At 33.0% G+C, this 21508-nt stretch overlaps 2 protein-coding genes across 2 annotated transcripts; one reads left to right on the forward strand and one right to left on the reverse strand.

Moving 5' to 3' along the window:
- The first annotated feature begins 69 nt into the window (after positions 1 to 69).
- Positions 70 to 4771, forward strand: LOC131955915 (N-acetylglucosaminyl-phosphatidylinositol de-N-acetylase). The gene is made up of 7 exons (XM_059320229.1): positions 70 to 360; positions 3224 to 3323; positions 3644 to 3734; positions 3841 to 3908; positions 4042 to 4061; positions 4312 to 4445; positions 4587 to 4771. The coding sequence occupies exons 1-7, from the start codon at positions 126 to 128 to the stop codon at positions 4689 to 4691; spliced, it is 753 nt and encodes a 250-aa protein (XP_059176212.1). The 5' UTR covers positions 70 to 125; the 3' UTR covers positions 4692 to 4771.
- Positions 4772 to 11331: 6560 nt separating this feature from the next.
- Positions 11332 to 18009, reverse strand: LOC131955906 (uncharacterized). The gene is made up of 10 exons (XM_059320214.1): positions 17857 to 18009; positions 16051 to 16349; positions 15570 to 15782; positions 15243 to 15359; positions 14983 to 15129; positions 13509 to 14603; positions 13080 to 13218; positions 12520 to 12638; positions 11755 to 11916; positions 11332 to 11631 (listed from the first exon to the last, which is right to left on the reverse strand). Exons 2-10 carry the CDS (start codon positions 16270 to 16272, stop codon positions 11512 to 11514), a joined length of 2334 nt encoding a protein of 777 aa, XP_059176197.1. The 5' UTR covers positions 16273 to 16349; positions 17857 to 18009; the 3' UTR covers positions 11332 to 11511.
- Positions 18010 to 21508: the final 3499 nt, after the last annotated feature.

Consider the following 21508-nt stretch of genomic DNA (forward strand, 5'->3'; position numbering starts at 1 on the left):
CTACTAAAAAAAATGTGTTAGTACATTGACATTTAACATCTTCTGACACTTAGTAAGACCAAAAAAAAAAAAACAAAGTTTTGTAAACATAAAACTTACTTAAATTAAACAATAAATATTAAAAAATGAGCATCGACGTTTATTATCTCCTGGTTATTTTAGGCACATTAGTCTTAGCTTGTTTACTTCTATATTGTTTAGCTTCAAGAAAAGTTTTCAAATTTAATAGGCATAGTTTCCCCCTTAGGAGTGGTATTGCTGTTATTACCGCGCACCCAGATGATGAATGCATGTTCTTTGCACCAGCTTTGCTTGAATTATCCGAGACATGCAACGTTCATATACTTTGTGCAACAACTGGTAGGATTATTGATCTAATAATAATTATAATAACATACTTTAAAATTATAAGTAAGGGGATGGCATGGTTGAATGGTAGAGTGTAGAACTAGGGATTTTGGTAAAAAAGCACTAATCATCATATAAAAATAAAAATTACATATTCTTGTAGAGCTCAACAAAATGAAAACAAAACAAAAAATATTTTTTGTCTAGCTCAAATAGTTTTTTTTTTGCGAATTTTTTTGTAAGGGGTGGAATCCCCTTACTTTTGCATTGGCCAATTGTGACAAGTCATGGTATACCTGAATAAATTGAGCATAGTTATTTTAATTGCAGTTGTATTTTGTTCATATTTGCAGAGTTTAGCTAGAATGATATATAGAGTCTAGAACTTGTAAATGTTGTTGAAATGAATAAAAATAATACAGAACTTATATTTTTGTGTTGGCTTCCTCCCATAACCCCAAAAAACTGTGTGCTGCGCAAATATGAAAATGTTTCTAAAGCCATATTTTATATAAATACAGCAAATGAAAGAACTACAAAGTTTGAAATCTAAAGTAAATGACTTGAAAACTGTTATGTGCATATAATATTATAATTGCCTCATTATTTTGGGCAGGTGAAGTAGAGTCCATCTTTAAGCCATTTTGTTATAAAACTGCTGCGCAAATATGAAAATGTTTCTAAAGCAATATTTTATATAAATACAGTGAATGTAAGAACTACATAGTTAGAAATCTAAATGACTTGAACACTGTAATGTGTATATAACTGCCTTGTTATTTTGGGCAGGTGAAGTAGAGCCCATATAAGCCATTTTGTAATAATTTAAATGAAGTTATCAGATCAATGTTTTTATGTGTGAATTGTGTATGGATTCTGATTTTCAGCATATAACTATATCTAAGGGTAAGTAGAACTTGAATACTTAAAATTACAGTTAGCACAATGCTAGTGTATAGCAACAGACAGGTAACCTAGATCTAGGTCTGACTCTTGTCAGTCTAGTCTGACAAAATTGGATTTTAGGAAAAACATTCTGCAAAACTAGAACTAGAGCTGAAAAAATTAAAGATGGGTATGTAAATATATTCTGAAATAAAAAATTAGGAGATTTGTTTGCACATTCCATAAGAATGCTGTTGTTAGTTGATCAAACTTAAAGGCCGGAAGATCGGGATGAACAAATATAACAATGGTGGCAACGCGACCTACATACAGTGACCACCTCTAAACGAGTATATCTAATGTCAGAGTCAAAATATCCAAAAACAAATATCATTTCCACATATATAAGATATGTCTGCTCAGTAATCTTCACTCATCTAGAATAACCTTTTAAAAAATCGTGATTCCAACGTATTTGAAACTAGCCTTCATACAGGGGGAAGACCAAGGCAGAGACAGCGTGCAATCAGATCGCTAAGCCATCAAAACAATGGGAAAACCATTCTACTTTTCATTTAACATTAGGAAATGACCTTTTAAACTTAATTAATTACCATAAATTAAAAACTTATTAGTATGCAAAACCAAATCTCGTGCGCCCGGTATCAGAAAGTAATGGGCGATTTCGGGTCATGTTTTTACCGCGATCTCGGCCGATACCGACAACCCTAGTAGAACTCACTGCTAACCCAAAAGTCTCAAGTTCAAATCCCGGTAAAATCACGATATACTAGTAGTAGTATAGCGTCCTAAATTATCCGGTGATTTTTGTTGAGTTTAGTAAACATTTGTTACCATAAACCATAAACCATAGTTTATTTGACTGTTGAAATAAAAATAAAGTCATGTGCATTAAATTAATTTTTAAACTTAATTTAAAGTTTAATTGACAGAAAATGAGTAGCAATTAGTAAATCTAAATATTATCGATAAAGTCGAGTGTAGTAATTACTAATTAGGCTAAAGTTTTTTTTTTTAAGAAACAGAAAAAAAACTTGAGGAAGATTTGCAACAACTAGATCTAGATCTAGTAAAATAAGACAATTAGATTTACTAAAGTTAAAAGTAGTAAGAAGAACTAGTCTAGAACTAGAACAATGTTTAGACATGTTTATTTTAGAGTTTCAGTAGAATGTTTCTGAAGCCACCCAACTCTGAGTGAGGAATACCTGACATGCCTAAGTAAGGCAGATGGGCATAGTGCTGCCCACACTACCCCTATTCAGAGATAGCTGAAACAGGTGAACTATATTTCACATGCCCCATGAAAACCCTTATCAGCCTTATCAAGTTATCAGCAGGTCAAATGTGACGTCTAGCCATAACAAATAACAATGGTCATACCATTCTGGTTTTTCCTGTACCGTCTGTTAATATAGTGGTCTTCACTTGGATTAATTAATAAAAACACATCTAGTCTTGCAAAATCTCCTATGGCAGAAAAAAATTGCGCTATAATTTTTTTTAGTATATAATGAAAAAATAGTGTTTTTTTTTGTCAGTCTCTATACTCTACAATCAAAAGTGAAAAGCCTGCTCAATTAAGTGCTATGGTTCCTTACCTCAATGCTAAGCTAAAAGTAACAAAAAATAAGCACTGGTCTTCATGGGATGGGATTAACAAGTCATTGAGTCTAATTTACAAATTGTGATCATTATTTTTAAAAAATTCAATATTTTTTATTTTGATGTTATTAAATATTGAATTCTATTTTTAAAATAATTGGCCTATACTTTACTTTTATGGTTAGTCTTTGAAGAGCTGAAGTGTAGACTATACTTACAATTTGAATGCATATTTGTATCATAGACATTTGAGCATTTTTAACTAAGGGTTATTCAAAATATTTGGGGTCATTGACAGGAAGGATATTAGAGATGACATTAGCCAATTATATTCTAAATAAATTATGTTTTTTTTTATTCTTAGGTGACTATTACAAACAAGGATTCCTTCGTAAAAATGAGTTAATAAATAGTTGCCAGATTCTTGGAATAGATAAAGAAAATGTCAAGATATTGGATGATAGGTAAAGGTAAAAATAAGTAATTTTTTCATAGCTGCACGTTTAATTTTTGAAAATGAAAGATGTTATATTAAAAAATTAATCATCAACCAAAATGAAACCTGGGAAAAATAAAAAGGATTATTTACTATTTAAATCATCACTATACTATTTATAAATACAGATGTTTCAACATTAAATAGTAGCTTACTTATAAGAATTTGATAGGTTCATACTTATTCATTCTATAGAACCAAGCAAAGGCTAGAACTGAATTTGGTAACTATACAGTTTATCTGTCTTTTAAATTCTCCACTTTAAAAAAAATTTCATTTTTTTTCCAGCTCATTTCCTGATGATCCTAAAGCAGTTTGGGATTTAAAGAAACTGAGTGTTGAAATAAAATCTTTTATTGCAAAAATCCAACCCCATTGTGTAGGTACCTTTACATTTTAATAGAGAACAGTTTGATTAGTATATGTAAAATTGTTTCATTTTCATTTTTTGACTAATTACAAATGTAAAATATTTTTGTTAACAGATTTTGACATTTGATTTAAAAGGAGTCAGCCATCATCCAAACCATATAGCCATCTCACAGTTAGTAAGGTAAGTTTTAACAGTAATTTAAAAATAAAAATTTGCTTAATTTACTATTATTAGGCCCAATTAACTTAAAACCCAATTGTAAATCAATAAATATTATTTCATCTTCTACTAAATCCTGCATTGTTCTTTTCAGAACTATTTACAGTACTGAAAGTAAGTAGTCTGTATATAAATAATTACAGTTTTAACACCTAGGGTTTTTCATTGAGGATGAAAGTGCTGTGATATCATTCTCTATACATACCACTTGTATTTTAATGTCAGATGCCAGTAGTGTTGTGATATCCTTTGCTCTACAGAACTAATGTCAGATTTTATATTCAATTAATAATGGTTCAAGTAAAATTTTAGTATTACTACATTACCATGAAAACTGGTAATTTTTTTCCTTGTGTTTGAACAGAGAAAATAAAGGTTTATGAATTGGAGAGTGTTCCTTTGGTCAGAAAGTACTGTGGCATTTTTGATTTACCTTTAAGCTTAGCTTCAGGTCAACTGATGTTTGTTTCCTCTCTGTCAAACATATTGAAAGCTCAGGTATCTCTCCTGTTGATTTATTTATTTACCTTTATCACTCCAGAATAAAGTTTTTATTAAAAACAAAAGTGAATACACATTTGTTTAATGTAATGTGAATTCATCTTACTTAAACTTAAAAGTTGTACTATTTGTTTTCAGCGTGCCATGATTGCCCACAAAACCCAGTTGGTGTGGTTCAGAATACTGTACATAATTTTCTCTCGTTATATGGTGATCAACACATTTACATTGGTAAAGCCTTGATGCTAAACTTGCTGCCTTTATTATTTGTACAAATATTACTTGCAAAATGTTGTAAATAAAAGGAACAAAAAGAAACAACCCATCATTTTGCTTGATTTGTTTATTGATGAGACTTTGCTACAACATACAAAGCTTGAAAGCCACATCCATTGAAACAAAGTTACATTAAATCACTAAAATAATCATTACTCAATTTTTTTAAATTGGCACAAAATGAAAACTGTACACTAAATCTTATGGAGAGTTGTATGATTTATAAATAATTTGGCCCTTTCAAAAGGTACAGTGAGTTTCTGCTGTTTTTGGGCTAAAATATAAATTGTAAGTTGAGCTTTTGATATACATTAGTAAACAAGCTATTTTTACAGCTACATTCTTACAGTAAATGTTTTTAGTTGTTGGCAGTTTGTTTAGGATATACAATTTATAAAAATAAAATAAAAAAGAAATAGGTTCTAAGGTTTTAAAATATAAAACTACTTATAAACAGAATTATTCCTTTTACCTTTTTAAGGAAATTAAGGTCACAAAAAATTGTACTCAATTTAGTAAGTTTGATTTAAACTTGCTGTTTTGTGAAAAGTGTACAATATGTTCTTGGAGGTATTTCAAAAATGGACTCTTCCAACCAACTATTTGTAATTAAGATAATACTAAAAGAGTGACTAGAAATTAAAACAGAAATAATTTAACACATAAAAATATGAATGACTAGACAAAAAATATTAATATTTCTATTCACAAATTGTAAACAGTTTGGCCTTAATTAAATTCATTTAAAATCTGTTGTAAACATTTAAAAGTCAAAGTGTGTGAACATTGACATGAATTAAAACTATTTGCTAGAGTAATTTTTAGACTGGTAACAGAAGCTTTAATCTATATTCAAATAATAGAATTCGTCCTGGGTTATACAATAAAAATTAGCCCAATGATATATTTGTTCTTATCTTTTCTTTAACAGTAATTCTAATGAACTTTGTTACAACACATAAAACTTATGAAATTGGATATCATTACCTAAAAATATAAAATCTTTTTCTGATGCATAGGACTTATCAAATAAGATAGTATTGTTTGCTAAAGTAATGGTTTAAATAAAGCTTCTTTTAAAAAAGTGGGCATTTTAAAAAAAAAAATCTATTAGCATTAGTAGCATATATCAATTCAACAGTTCAAAGTCTACAATACCAATAACACAAAATCCTTGTCCTGAACTGAAACAATACACAAGAATCATAAAGCATGTTAGAAACATCAGCAGCAAATATCTAGAATCAATCACCAGAAATGGATATAAATGCAGAGATCTGAACACTGATTGGCACACATGACAACACTGGAAAGTTTTTTCTCAAAATTCTTTAACGTCTGGATTTTACAATATTGGGATGATGGGGCTGGACAAATATTAATGAATCAACATTTTATTATTTTCAATTATCACTACAACTGAAGCACGTCTGTCTTTCTTTTTTTTAATGCCTATCTTGCAAAAGGCTAGAGTTAAATTGGCAATGTAAATACTTTTTGTTAATTTTAAAAGACAAATTGAACTGATATAAAGTCACCATAAAACCTACACAATTACTGGATCATATTACATTAAACTACCCCTACACTATACCAGTCTAAAGGAATGCAAACATTAACTACTGAATCCATCAACTGGACTAGTTCCTCACTTTAAGCCTTGACAATGTGATATAGATTTATTTGTATATAACATAACCTTGGATTTCATGCAAAATACTAGCTACCATGCTATGTGGTCAGTTTATATTGTTTGGTATCACATCAATGCAAAGTATAAGATGCTGCAAACAAACTGTTCCTTAGCAAATACTTGAACAACTTTTTTTTTTACACCTTCCCCAACTTATGTTTAGCAAAATTGAACAATACTATTGGTTTTTAAAACAAATACTGAAAACTTACAAAATATGTATATACGTGACCATTCAACATGCACAAAGTTAACAATGTAATTTACTTATATCACCAAAAGTAAACTATTTTCTTATATTTCCAAAAGGTAATATACAACTGTACAGAACACTTAAATCAACATTTCCCCCCCTTGATACAGCCTGTCCAAAGATCCCAATTCAATATTGCTTTTTATGGACACAATTTCTGTTGCAAAACTTTTGTCAGTTACACTGTTTTTCCCATGATGTTATATTTTAAAAGGTTGACTCCCCAAGCAGGCAGAAAATATTCTTAAAAACTAAAAAATTCATGACCTCATGTATATATCTCATTGAGTGATCAGCTGGGCATGATGCTGACAAACACTATAATCCCTTCATATACAGAGTTCACAGAAAAGGGTGAACTCTACTACATCTGCCTGATGGACACATTAACTTTGAAAAGTATTGTGGCCTCAAAAACTATAAAGAAGAGGTTTAAATATCAGCCATAGAAAAGGAAATCTTTTTGTAAAATTGCTAAAATAAAAGATGGATTAGTGGTGCATCTTCACTAATCATTTTAACTAGAAGCTAATAATAGCACATCTCCAGATGCTTGTTTCCTTACTGAAAAAAGGCCAGCTTTTCTGTCAGCAAATGTCTGGCTTATATAAAAAATACTTGTTATGACTAAATATGATTAGATAAGCACAGGTTTCACCTCATTCAACAAGATATAATAAGTATCTCACAACTGGTTTGTAAGAGAAACATAATTTGGTACTTAAAACTTTACAATTCTGTAAATATCTTTCAGCTAAAATATACAATGTCTGGAAAAAAAATGTACATTTCTTATTTGTGATTTACACAATCAAACTGATTGAACAAATAATTAGTTTTTATGACATGTTTGAATATAGCAGACATACATTTAGCAACAGTAATTCAAGGTACAATGTAAATACACAGCAGGGGATGGGAAAAGGGAGATAAACAGTCGGTTGAACAGAAATCTGAAGAAAGAAAGAAGTGTAAGGGCAATGAAGCAATAAAGGCTGGACCATGAGGTTACATCAACAAGTGACTAGCAGAGAAAAGTAACCCAAGTCCTTTACATGAATGATTGGCCACAAACTTGAAAGTAGATTTCAAAAGTAAGTAACAGTGATCCACCAGGTATATGGAATGCTTACAAGATAAACAACAAATAACATGTCAGAGGGGGGTAACTCTAGTAACTTTTTCCTGATTAGTTAAGGAGAAAAACTTTAAACATGATTTCAGCAAATTGTTTTAGTATAATTAACTCAATTTTATAAGTTTTCATTAACAGAAAAAGATATTGATTCCACTAGATTAGGATTTTTTCAGGTTTTATCAAACGTAATTTAAAAAAAAAAAACCGCCTAAATTATCCATAAGAGTTGTTTTTATGAACAGAGAGAACAGTCTAGGAAGTATGACATTATCAACTTGGATTTCACTTTGAGGATATACAAAAATTAAACAGTGTTTTATCTACTTGTGTTGACTATCTCAACACAAAAAATATCTGTCAAAATATTTGGCACTAAAATATAATACGAGAGAACTTAACTGCTGTAGAAATAACCAGAGGATAAGGTTTAAAAAGTTATGAGCTTAAAATGGTTAACCCCATCACAATCAATGTAAAAAATGAAGTGATGGAGTTGACTTTCAAATAAAATAGTTTTTAATTTAAGATTTTCAGAAAAATTAAAAGGAATGAATCTAAATAAGATACATTGTTAAAAAAAAACATACAAAGTAAAAGCATTTTTTTAAATGTGCACTGAATTTTAAAAATTTTCTTAACAGAAGAAAACAGTCATTTCTATGGGTGTATTGTGTAAATCAGAGAATCAGAACACACAATGGATACATATGTATGGTAAATACATATACACATCCATGTGACTATCCAATGACCAAAATAAAAAATCACTCAAAATTTCACCATGTGTATTGAATCAACTAAAACATGACAGTGTGATCCTGCTGTATATTAACTCATTATTTTTGTCAACCTTACTTTGTACTTCCATTTCCCAAGATGTTCATTAACACTCACATCTGAGATAACAATAAGGATATAATTAATGTAATCAATTCAGACTGGAGGGAAACAAATGTTATATTACCTGAGATTTATTTTCACATCAATGACTAGTAAAGGATTTGTTTTCAATAAAAGTTAAACAAGGAATGATTTCCAGGGGAGATAAAAGAATGGAATGCAGTATATAATGCAGTGTAAATTAAGACACATGGATGTAAGAAAAAAGAAAAACTGGACCCAGTTTTGTATGTACATGTTGTCACAATTCACCAACATTTATCTGGCTGTGGTCAACACAGACATGCCAACTTGGAAAATAAAGCAAAGCACATAATTTTGGCTCATCTTAGGTTATATTATAAAAACTATCTAGCAATGTAATATTTAATAAAGCAGTTTGATCTTAACAAGGCAGTGTAGTGTTTTGATTTGACTAAATTAGGCAGTGTCTTAGCTCAGAGTAACATTAGGAAATATAATTTCTTCCCTACTTTTACTGTCAAACAGTGAAATAAGTATATAGAAGAACATGGCATAAGCAAATAGTGATAGCTTGCTTCCAACTCTAAAAATGTTTTTAAAGTTACAAGTTGGCAGATCTGATAGAGTAATCAAAGAACAAAAAATCAAGGATGTGTACAAGGAATGGGAACTTGTTAGAATACAAGGTGTTTTCATGACCATAACCCAGCCACAATCCCAACCCAAATAGTCATACTATTACTAACATGCAGGAAAAAAAATATTATTCCAATTCTCTCTTGTACTGGAGTTTGTATTCTTGCATTTCTAATGTATTATTATAATAATAGACTTCATTCTAAAACATTTTCTTATCTTGGGTCTGTAGCTTGGGTCACCCTTGAGATTAGTATTTTTGGCTTGTCTGGTGCCAGGTATCCTTCAACATCTGGCGGTGTATTAAGCCATCCCTCAAACCCATCCTGGCATAACCAGTGAGAAAATTAAGTTGTTTTCTACAACTGTCTTCTCTCAAGGTTCTACAGATGGCCAGAAAAGATATTTAAAATTATAGCATCATCAAGAAAATGCATGGCACACAATTTAAAAAAAACAAAATTCCTCAATGAGATTCAATCTAATCTTGGTAAACAAGTTATGGCTGAGAAGAACAGATAAAAAAATCCCCCAAAATTCAAAGACATTAAAATCTTTAGGCATCACTATAAATCAAAGAATATTAAAACAATAATGAAAAGAATCAATCTGTCATGAATTCTTCCTTAAAGAGTCCTACACCAACAACAAGGAGGGGATGGTTAAGTAGATAAGTCAATACATGTCTATGGTATTATAAATAGAGAAAACAGAAAACTTGGGTTATAGAAAACATGGAAGGAGGAAGAAATGGGAAAAATATAAGGGAAAAAAAATCTGTTAAACAAAGCTGTACAAAATATATCAATAAGTTAGCCAGGGTTTACTAAAGCTGGGATAATTCTGTTCTTATGTAAAGTTTCTTCAAGTGTGTAATACTGACTTTTTTAAAACTGTTTTTTTTTAACTTTATTTTTTTTTGTACATTTAAAAGACAGTGAAAAAAATACATGGATAATTTCAAGTAATGTTTTTCAGTGCAAGCACATGTAAATCAATAGTGTATAGAGCTGCTGATTTGCACTCACCCTAAATATAGCTTGTTTTAAAAAGCTTGTGTGCTCATTACATTTTTAATTTTCAAAGCAAATCTTATTAAAATCTCTTATTAAAGATATTTTAAAAATTCTCAACCTAGTGATGTTTTGTTTTTAAATAAACATGGCAATGAAACCAAAATAGTCAATGGATATCTTCCTACAATTTACACACAGTCATGGAATATTTGTGAAATTTATCCAGAATGTGGTGTTGGCATTAAAGAGTGAAACTTTCTAAACATATTATGCAATAAAACATTTCATCACAATAAAAACAGTTGAAATAAATAAGCAGGACACCAAATACTCCTGGTATGGTCCTAATACAATTATGTCATTACTTAAAAGAAAAGCCTCCCAAGGCGTTTTGTTTCATTTTGGATCCCAAAATACAAATAATTAACTGTGGGCAATTTATATTTATTATGAAATAAGTTGTCAAATTAGCCTTTCCTGCCAAATACTACTAAGGAAAATACAATCCATACAGTTAACTTGGTTTTGTAAATTATGCAAGCAACAACAGCAATCAGGTAAAGGGGAGGGTGAGGGGGGTGACATTAACACCAACACAGTGCAAACAACTGACAAAGTTTGAGAAGCATTGAACACAAAGAAAAAACATGAAGAGTATTAATTCAACTCTCAGAATCCCAACAGCTAATGCTATAGCAAGACAACTTAACTTCCCCCTACTTGAGCTCAGCTCATCTTGGGTCCAACAGCTAATGCCATAGCAAGACAACTTAACTTCCCCCTAATTGAGTTCAGTTCATCTTGGGTCCAACAGCTAATGCCATAGCAAGACAACTTAACTTCCCCCTACTTGAGTTCAGTTCATCTTAGATCCAACAGCTAATGCCATAGCAAGACAACTTAACTTCCCCCTACTTGAGTTCAGCTCATCTTGGGTCCAACAGCTAATGCCATAGCAAGACAACTTAACTTCCCCCTACTTGAGTTCAGTTCATCTTGGATCCAACAGCTAATGCCATAGCAAGACAACTTAACTTCCCCCTACTTGAGTTCAGCTCATCTTGGGTCCAACAGCTAATGCCATAGCAAGACAACTTAACTTCCCCCTACTTGAGTTCAGTTCATCTTGGGTCCAACAGCTAATGCCATCAGCAAGACAACTTAACTTCCCCCTACTTGAGTTCAGCTCATCTAGGATCCAGCCCTGTCTGTGAAGTTATTACTGAAACACTTGTGCATTTGTTTTCCTCCATAACTTTTTCACCCTGTTCTTTTGCTAATGTATCTGCTTTCGTCAAAGCTTCTTCCTGTTAAAAAATAATAATCAATTACTAGGATTTAAAAGATTTAGAATGTACAATGACTTCCTAGGTAAATATATAAAACAATAAATTTTAAAGTTTCAGCAAGTAAAAAAAAAAGTGCTTTACTTTTTCATTGGTCAGTTTGTCAATACACAATCTCATCTGGGCAACAAGGGCCAGTAAATCTTCTGTAGTAACCTGCTCCTTTTCTTCAACTACAACTGGTTCCCCTTGGATTCTCACCACTAGTTCTTTAAGCTGCCTGCAGGCCTCTGTCAGCTGTACCTGCTGTAAACCCAACAATAAAATGTAATGCAACAACTGCTTCAAGGATAGAAGGTCAGAGAGCTACTAGTAGAAATAAAACTGTCAGCTGTACCTGCTGTAAACCCAACAATAAAATGTAATGCAACAACTGCTTCAATGATAGAAGGTCAGAGAGCTACTACTAGAAATAAAACTGTCAGCTGTACCTGCTGTTAACCCAACAATAAAATGTAATGCAACAACTGAGTCTAGGATAGAAGGTCAGAGAGCTACTAGTAGAAATAAAACTGTCAGCTGTACCTGCTGTAAACCCAACAATAAAATGTAATGCAACAACTGTGTCTAGGATAGAAGGTCAGAGAGCTACTAGTAGAAATAAAACTGCTAACTCCTCACATTTAAAATGATGCTGACATAAAAACTTGTGTATTTTTTCATCAACAGCGTCCTTTGTTCAGAAGCAAACAAGCAAGTCAGGATCATTCATGGAAAAATTTAGCTTTGTACAAATTCACACCCACATATTCAAACACTGGATATTATTCAACACTGGAAAGACTTTGCTTAATCTCTCATGAAGTGTTAACTACAGACTTGTGATACAGTGATGACTGCAATGTTTACCTCTTTGGTTTTGCCACAGACATTGCTCTTGTCATGACTGTCGACCTCAGTCATCTCCGGGGTACTGTGTTTCTCCATATCCACAGGCCCATCATAGAAATGATAGTTGAAATTTGTTCCTGTTATTTATACACACATTTGTATATGACTGTTATATAGTGAAGCTAAATGTCTTTGATCAATAGCAATAGAATATGAAAAGTTTTTTAAAGAAACATTTTTCCATTAAAACTTTGCATATACTGTACATTATTTACGAGCTGATTGAAGTACTTAGAATAAAGGTAAAAAAATTAATTTGCATTAAGTTTACATAAAAAAAAATACAGTTTGGGTGGATAACCTCCTAAGCTGGATGACATTCTGCATAAAGAAAAGATATCAACCCAGCAGAACTGATTGTGCTTTACTCTACTGGAAGATTCATAGCCTGTTATGTTAACCATCCATTAGAGACAGCCAACTAATGAAGCAAACCTAAGGCCAGCATTGAACCCTTCCTACATCATAATGAATCAAAGCTTACCACAAACCTAATGAGAAGATAAATCAAAACTTACCACCACCTCCATCACCAATGGACAGGGTAGTTCCCACCATGTTTCCCACTAGAAAGTCATCATCATCACACTCAAAGTCATCTTCTTCCAGCATCTCAGCAGTAACAGGGGTCATGTAGTACCAGTCATTAGTGTAGCTCTGGCAAGGTCATTACAAACTTTTTAAAATTTGGAACGTTTTACACTAGACGGACAAAATTCTGTCAGCACCAGTTTTGTGTGCTGATACTCAAAATATCCTTACACTGAGGATACTAGTTATTCTTTGTTTACTAATTGATACCGTTTAGCTACAGTTCAACACGACTTAATATTGATGTACCACCAGTTATATTTCCATTGTTTAAAACTTTTAACTTAAAATCAAATAAATAAGAGATTTAAACAATAAAAAAATTGAAGATGAAAAAATAAATTTAAAATAATTACCAAATCAGATTCCAAGCGTGATCTCATTTCCATTGAGTGATTCAAAGATTCATTGCTCTGACGATCCCCTTCTTGAGAGTGAGAATCCCCACCTGAGTGAAAGTCGAAGACGCCGAGCATGCAGTTTGAAGACGAGTCGGACCCCGACCCATTTTTATCATCAAACAACCTGGAAGAGAGCTCAGTAAACAGAGACTGCTCCTGGGGCTCCTGGAAACTTCTGGAGTGGAGCTCATATTCTTGAGCGTTGAGCTCGGAGAATAAGACTGGGCTGTTGGTGCCACTGTAGGAGTCAAGTTCAGCAAACAAAGACTGCGGAGAGTCATCAGTCACATTTTTGGAGTAGGAGGAAGAGTCAGACAGAGTATCTTGTGGGTCAAATGCTGTTTGTGATTCGAGGAAAAGTTCTGGAGACTTAGATATAGTTTTAATGCCACTCTTTGATGTCCCCAAGTTGGAGGACTCAATCAACAGGACTCTGTTTCCATTTTTATCCGTGGATGCTGTGTTGACATTCCCCAGAGTGAAGCTGTGATGGTAGGGGGCATCAGGGTTGGAGTACACTGTCTGCTTGCAGTTGCTGTTCCTGTTGCATTTGTCTGCCCCTCCATCTGAGTCGTCATCGCTGCTCCCACCAATATTGTTGTGGTGGCGCTTGCGAGAGCCCTCGGTGAGTGATGACAAACTGCAGTCACTGGCGTTTCTACAGTGGCCATGGTGAGTCGAAAACTCCGCCAGCAGTGATGTGGCACTGAGCTCACGACCTTTGGCTTGTGAGCTGTTGAGTTCATCAAACAACGACCTCTCAGACGTGTGTTCACCTGATGGCATAGCGTCTGGAACTGCCCTGGAATGCTTGTTACTTCCCTCAACAGACTGTTGTAGCTGGAATTGTTTATGTTTCTCCTGAGTCAGTTCAAAAAACAGAGTCTGTGGTCTGGTATTTTTCAGGTTGTTTCCATTGAAGTTCCCTTTACTGCCTGCCCTGCTGCTGTAGTGGCGGTAGAGTGGCTGCTGTTGCTGGTGCTCAAGCTGAAGCTGTAGATCAGAATTGGACTCCTGCAGCTCTACCATGTCGTTGGCTTGCCGGTGAAGCTGAAAGGTTCGACAATTTAAAACTCCAATTCAGGCTCTTTTTATATTAACAATAAAAAGAGTGCACAAGTACCATAATTTAATCATTATAGTTAAAACAATATGCGATGGTGAGGTTAAATGGTAGATCAATTGACTACTGATTCAAAAGTCTTGAGTTCAAATCCAAGATGCCAGGGTATAGTGCTAACCACACTTTCCATTCATATGCTGAGGTCACTAAACCTGGTTAACTCTGCTCCACCTGCCCCATGGACTGTAAGGTTACTTTACTTTTACTTAACTAATATTTAAAACAAAACCAGGAATGATTTAAATGTTTTTAAAAAAGAACCTCTCCTAGACAAAATCAAATAAAAACTTTATTGATGAGTTTCACCTTTTCCTCCTGCAGTAAAATCTTGCTCTCCAAGGACTGGATCTGCTCCTGTGTGGCCTCTATAGAGTTCAGCAGTGTGTCTCTCTCCCCCTGAACTTCTATTAGCTTTTGATTTGTCTCCTTCAATTTTTCACTCAAATATTCTACCTATAGACATAATATCAAAAACATAGAGCATGTGCAGATTTCCATATGATCACTGACTGGTAAAAAAAAACCAACTATAAAGTAAAGAAAGTACTGTAAAATTGTGTTTTTACCTGGTCTCTTAACATAGCTATATGGTCCATCTGATCCTTGATGGTGGCTGAACTCGACTCATTCTTCTCCTTCTGTTCATTCAGTTCCCTCAAGAGTTCCTCTTCTCTCACAGCTGCCTACAATACATTTAAATTTTATAATTGTATAATAGAAGCAAATTTATGCTCCAAAAACTAACAAAAATGTGTAAAATACTGGTCAACGATTGTTTTTTTTATAGATAACACTTAAGATTTTCTTCTGGAATTTTTTTTAATGAAATACATTGAATAAAAAAAGCAACACATTTAACCATAAAAACTACAATTTATTAAATCAATACACACTTTTTTCACTTGTTCTGCTAGAAAGTCTGAGTTACGCTGTGCTTCACGTAAGGACCTAGACCTCTCCCGCTCAGAGATCTGTAGATCGTCATTTGTTTGAAGCTGTTTACGGAGAGATATGATATCATCTTGCAAGTCTTTGATAGCATTTTGATATTCTGCCTCCATTTTTTCAAGTTCAAGGTGAAGGTTGTATTTCTCTTGTTGTAAATCCTGTTTTGATTTAAAATAAAAAACATAATATTCAATTTTGAATCAGTGTTAGTGTTAAACTTTCTATTTTTAATATATTCAAAGTGAAAAATAAGCAGAGACAAGTTTTGAATATTCCAACCTACAAAGTAACAAACTTTTCCAGGATTTTATCTAAATACATTTTTAAATTCAATTCAATTATGCTCTTTCCTTTTTAAATTTAGTTGAAATGTCTACTTAGTTTAATATTTAATTCAAATTTATCTAAAATAAATGAATGTGTTACCTCCATCTTGTGTGTGAAATCATCAACAACGTGGTCATAGCGAGACTGCAGCTCCTGATTGGAATCTAACAAGGCTTTTCCTAATTCTGCAGCCAAAATTAGGTCTCTTTCTTTCTGGGCCAGCTGTGCAAAGATGTCGTCTTCTTCTGTCTTGCTCTCTTCATGGTCCAGACCAGCCCCCAGGCTGTTGTCTGTGGAAGGTGATTTATGACTTCCAGACATGCTTATGGAGAGCAGAGGAACAACCACATCATATAGATTACATGGCAATCTCCATTCAAGATTTTTCTCCACAAAATCTGAAAAAAAATTAGAAGTATGTTAATGCTATTCAGTTAATTATTTTATTAAACCAAAGCAATTGTAGGTTTATCTTATCTTAGTTATACAATCCAAATTAAATCAATATTTGTATGTATCCATCCCAAAACATTATTTTAAAACATATTACTGTAGCCTAACACTTTTTAAATAAAAGGTTATTTACAAACCAGGCGTGCCACTCATGAAATTAATAATTAATGTTAGTAAGGTAGTTTATAAAGTCAAATGTGGTTACTTAACTCTCTTTCTCTCCCCCCCCCCCACCCCCCCCCCCCCCCCAGGTTATTTATTTAGTTGGGCTTATTATTTTAAAATATTGCATAGCCCACTAAAAAATAACAGGTTTAAAAATTAGGACGATTGAAGTACAATAGGCCTAAATACTATAAATTATTATGAATAGTTAAATACAAAAAACATTGTGGTAAAAACAAAATGAAGTTTCTGTTGGCAATAACTAGCATGTCAGATTAAATAAATAAGTTTGTTACAAAGTGATTAGATCTAGTAGTGTTAGGTAGGGTAGACAAGTAGTCGGTAGAGTAAGTAAGTACACAGTAGATGAAGAGTTCAGCTTAGGCTTTTAGTGAGTTATGGAGTCAAAGATCTCTTCTGGGTAATATCACGATATAGTGTCGGTTATTATTCCGGACTAAAACAGCAGTAAAAAACAGTAAAACCATGGCGAAGTCAGTCAGTTCTGGAAACCACAGGAAATACTGTAAACCATCATTTATTTGGTGCCATATTATTTTTAATACACAATGTTTAAAAATATGCATAGATTGTTAAGTTGCATTTTAAATACGGTTTTACTAATTATTTTGTATTCCTAATTATTTTAAGTAGGCTCTCTATATGAGCTAATTATTGCTGCTACTAAACATTGTTCTGGTTCTTCTTACTTTTTTAAAATTTAGTAAGTCTAATCGTCTTCTTAAGAAAAAACATTAATTATTACACACAACTTTATTAATAATATTTAGATCTACTTATAGATCTATATAATATATAATATATAAGTATAACCTATAACTAATTGTTACTAATTTAGTAATTTTCTGTCAATCAAACTTTAAGTTTTAAAACATCAGTTAAAACATTAATTTAATGCACTTGACTTAAGTTTTATTTCAATTAAACCAGGGTTTACAGTAGCGAATGTTAACTAAACCAAACAAACATTACCGGATAATTTCCTACCCTACGCTATATCGTGAGATACCCTCTTCTATACTAGTGAATAAGTGATAGATCTACTTCTACATCTAGAATCTAGATAGATTCTAATTCTAGTTAACTACTAGATCTAGATCTATATCATCATCTAGATCTAGTACTGAAAGTAGAATAAGAATTTGATTAAATTTTAAATTATTTTTAAAGATTATCATTCAGAATTCAGAGAAGTAAAATTTAAATTTAAATTTATTTTTTACTAAAAGATTTAGCCTAAATTTATCTTTCATTATTTAGGCGTACATTTATTTTACAACAGCATTAGACAAAGTTCATATCCATCCATTGTTGCTGCATGTTGATCTGGATCTATCTCAACCTGATAATACAAATACAATCCGAAAGCTAAAATTAGAATCAATTGTTTCAACTTCGTTGTTATGAAAATGACTAGCCTAGGTTTGTAGGAAGTGACATATACGATCAATAAATTTCATGAGTACTTTCCCTTTACTTGAAATGCTTAAAACTAAATGACGAGAAATGTCAATAATAACCTGAACATCTAGATCTAGTTGCGGAAGAGTTATTCGAATCTTCTATAGCCTATATATAATTCTCTTCTTAAGCGCGCTCCCTACCACCCTACCCCTACATGGTCTGGTGAGCTGTGGTTCATGCTAAATGTTTACAATCATAGAGCGGGTTTAGTGACGGCTATTAGGGGCAGATAATTTAGTTTGAAACTATTTTAAACTTAGGTGAGGTAACTAAGAGGAGGCTGCTTTCACGGGGAGAGGGGGGGGGGGGTATTGGGTAGGGGTTGGGGAAAGGAGGGTGGGGGTAGTATCGTTCTTAACGACCTACTGATAGTGTTTTAAAGCAAATATTTTCAGTGGCAGCATTGGTACTGTTGAATTCACAAATTATGAATTACTGAAAAGTAGAAAATAAAACAACTAAATAGCGGCATATGATATGCCGCGGGTCAGCTCGTACGGTACATTTTGTTACACCACAAATGTATTAAACAACAATGAATAGTTTACAATAATTATCTTACATTTGCATCATATAGACTACGACAGACAATTGTAGCAATTTTCCAGCGTCAGCTCTACAGTCATTTATTTCAAGACTTACTGACCACTCGTCCGTTGCTGCGAGAAAGATAATTGAAAGACACTCTCTGTGATAACATACAATGTTCACGGTGTCAATTTTACAATTGAAACTTATTATTCATTTTCAACATGGAAAACAGTTCAAATTGTCGTTTCAATGTTATTTATTAAAACGAGTGCGTTTTGATAACTGGCCACATACTTTTCAATCTGCACGAACTGTCCAAAATCTAGTCCTAAACATCAAACTGACACAACATTTTTTGTTTCATTTTGGGAGGGTTCTGTATACCTAGTGCAGTGGAGCTCTTTGAAAAGAATTTATGCGCCATAACGATCTTTATGGCTAATGAAGTAGAGTTCATATGTTGTTGACCTCGGCATTTTTAGGGATGGTATCACTTTTACTTTATCCATCGTGAGTCAGGTAGGCTACCCATCACAGCTGGGTCCCGAGATCCGAACTCGAGACCTTCGGGCTAGCAACCGAATGCTCTACCATACAAAAACGCCGTCCCATTCCCGTCGATAAGGCTATCGATAAAAGACCGACAATTGAGCCCCCGTCAATACGGCTCCCTACAACAAGTCTCCTAGCGAAACTACCTCATTCAATATTACCCGGTACCCCTACCAGTGGCACTCCTTCATCGATGCACCTCAATAAATAATGAAGTATGATAGTTTTTGTTTGGGCATAAGCAGAGTTTCTTCCAGGCATCTCTTCGGGGGGGGGGGGGGGGGGAGTTAAAAGTCTGGAAGAAACACTTGGGGATAAGGATAAGGCACTTATAAGGATAAGGCACTTATCTTTACATTTTTGTTTCTTCTTTTTAAGAAAAAGCTTGTTTAAAAGTCAACAAGTTATGACGTCAATACAAACGCTTTTATTTGACGCGTGTGGACGAAGTATGGAAAGGGGACGGTGGTGGAGTACATTCATAAGTTATTTATACGACATTTTTCTATATAGGCTACATACATACTGAGTGTATAGGCAATATTAAAATGTATGTGCTCGATCCTTTAAAAAGTGGTCTTAAATAATAATAAAAAAAACATTCTAATTATTTTAGATTAAAATGTTTGGGTGGTCGCTGAAGTGTGTTCATCTCACTATGGAGGGTGATTAACGGGTGAGCGGAAAAAAAGTCACAGGAAAAAAAAACAGAAAAAAAGTCACAGTTTTTGCTAGGAAAAAAGTCACAGAAAAAAAGTCACAATGGAAAAATGTTATCGGAAAAAAGTCACAGAAAAAAGTCACAAAAATCTTTTTAAAAATATTTTGATTTATTAATTAAGAATTGTAAAATTTTGTATGTTTATTGTTGTGGGTTGTATTTTTTGATAGCATGAATTATTTATAGACGTTAAAAGCATTGTGGTTTATAATAATTGTAAGTAATAATACTCTAACATAATTTACACAACAATCTCAAATGTTGTTACGTATTTAGTCAAATACGCGGTAGAGACGTTAATTATAAAAGAAATTAGGCACATTATTGTGTTTTGCATATGTTTTGCCGTAGGCTACTCTGTTGTCGGCCTCTCCTCAGCAGGCATTGTCCGAACATGTTGTGTGTTGTTGATTTTTTGTGTCAATGACAGCCTTTGAACCTTGTCGGCTTTCTGTTTTGATCCCATGCTTTGTTATGTAATGAGCGTGATAAATGTGGGCAGTAAAGGTGGTTGCGATGAGTTGAGGGCAGTAAGTCAGATGTTGATATTTAAAAAAAAACACGATGAAAACCGCGGACTTTGGAGCATTCTATTGAATACTATTGATATTATGTTTAACATAATTACAATCACACACTTCATACTAAATATTTTTAGATGAATTATAAAAATTACTATGCTTATACAACCTACACACATTACATTACATTAAATTAATCCTAAGTTAATTTGCACTCTCTGAATATTTAATACATAAAAGTATTAACAAATTCCATGTAAATATATATTTGTGACTTTTTTCCTGTGACTTTTTTCCTGTTTTTTTTTTCCTGTGACCATTTTTCCTACAATCGATTAACGTACACTCTAGGCTTTCACGCGGCCGCCCTGGGGCGTCATGGGCAGTAATCTGGACAAACCCGCCCCTCAACAACTATGATCCAAGAAATATAGCGGCTGCTTTGCTTACATTGAAATAACTCGGTTGTAGAAAACAAGGTCACGCGTTTAAAAATACAGGATTGGTAACGCATTGATGAAATCCTCTTGAAATATTTCATCAGCCTTTCTTCTGAGACCGCAGCATTGTGCGGGGACGGGCACGCTATAATAGTTATTTATAAGAGGCATTTTGAAAAAAAAAAGATTATTGTGGTAGTGGAGGGAAAATATGTGTGGTTGGTGGGTTGGGTAAATTGGTTAAGCTACATCTCACTAAAATTGGTCATAAAGTGTTGACCTGTTTGTCTGGAACCATATCTATGAAATCATTCTGTCGTGTCAATAATATGTAGGAACCCTCAGCTCATTTGTCGGGAGCCACTAATGTGGACATAATTTGTTATAGATTTACTCCCCTTCCCTCCACATCACACGTTTATTTGCCAACTGTTGCTAGATTTAAAAACGATTAAAAAAAAACAAGTAGCACTTTGGTAGTACTAGCTTTCAAGTAGTAGCCTAGCGCTTTATAGACTGACAATCATGTTATTTAAAAGTAGATCCTAACAAGATCAAAAGAAAATGGAAAAGGGGAATGAATACAAAGTAATAAACATTTATAAATACATTTATAAATTCGAAATAGCTCGTTAATAAATTTAAAATAATATATACAATAGTAACATGTTATATTTTATTAAAACGAA

Source organism: Physella acuta, unplaced genomic scaffold (assembly GCF_028476545.2).
Source record: "Physella acuta isolate Inbredline_101_S28 unplaced genomic scaffold, ASM2847654v3 ptg001115l, whole genome shotgun sequence".
Taxonomy (NCBI): domain Eukaryota; kingdom Metazoa; phylum Mollusca; class Gastropoda; family Physidae; genus Physella; species Physella acuta.

Excerpts from the sequence above, each read along its gene's own strand:
- LOC131955915 (XM_059320229.1), top strand. The coding sequence starts at position 126 with ATGAGCATCGACGTTTATTATCTCCTGGTTATTTTAGGCACATTAGTC. Across the intron at positions 361-3,223 it reads TATACTTTGTGCAACAACTG|GTGACTATTACAAACAAGGA; the intron begins GTAGGATTATTG and ends TTTTATTCTTAG. Across the intron at positions 3,909-4,041 it reads GCCATCTCACAGTTAGTAAG|AACTATTTACAGTACTGAAA; the intron begins GTAAGTTTTAAC and ends TGTTCTTTTCAG.
- LOC131955906 (XM_059320214.1), bottom strand. The coding sequence starts at position 16,272 with ATGTCTGGAAGTCATAAATCACCTTCCACAGACAACAGCCTGGGGGCT. Across the intron at positions 14,604-14,982 it reads TTTTACTGCAGGAGGAAAAG|CTTCACCGGCAAGCCAACGA; the intron begins GTGAAACTCATC and ends CGAACCTTTCAG. Across the intron at positions 12,639-13,079 it reads CATTGGTGATGGAGGTGGTG|GAACAAATTTCAACTATCAT; the intron begins GTAAGTTTTGAT and ends TATAAATAACAG.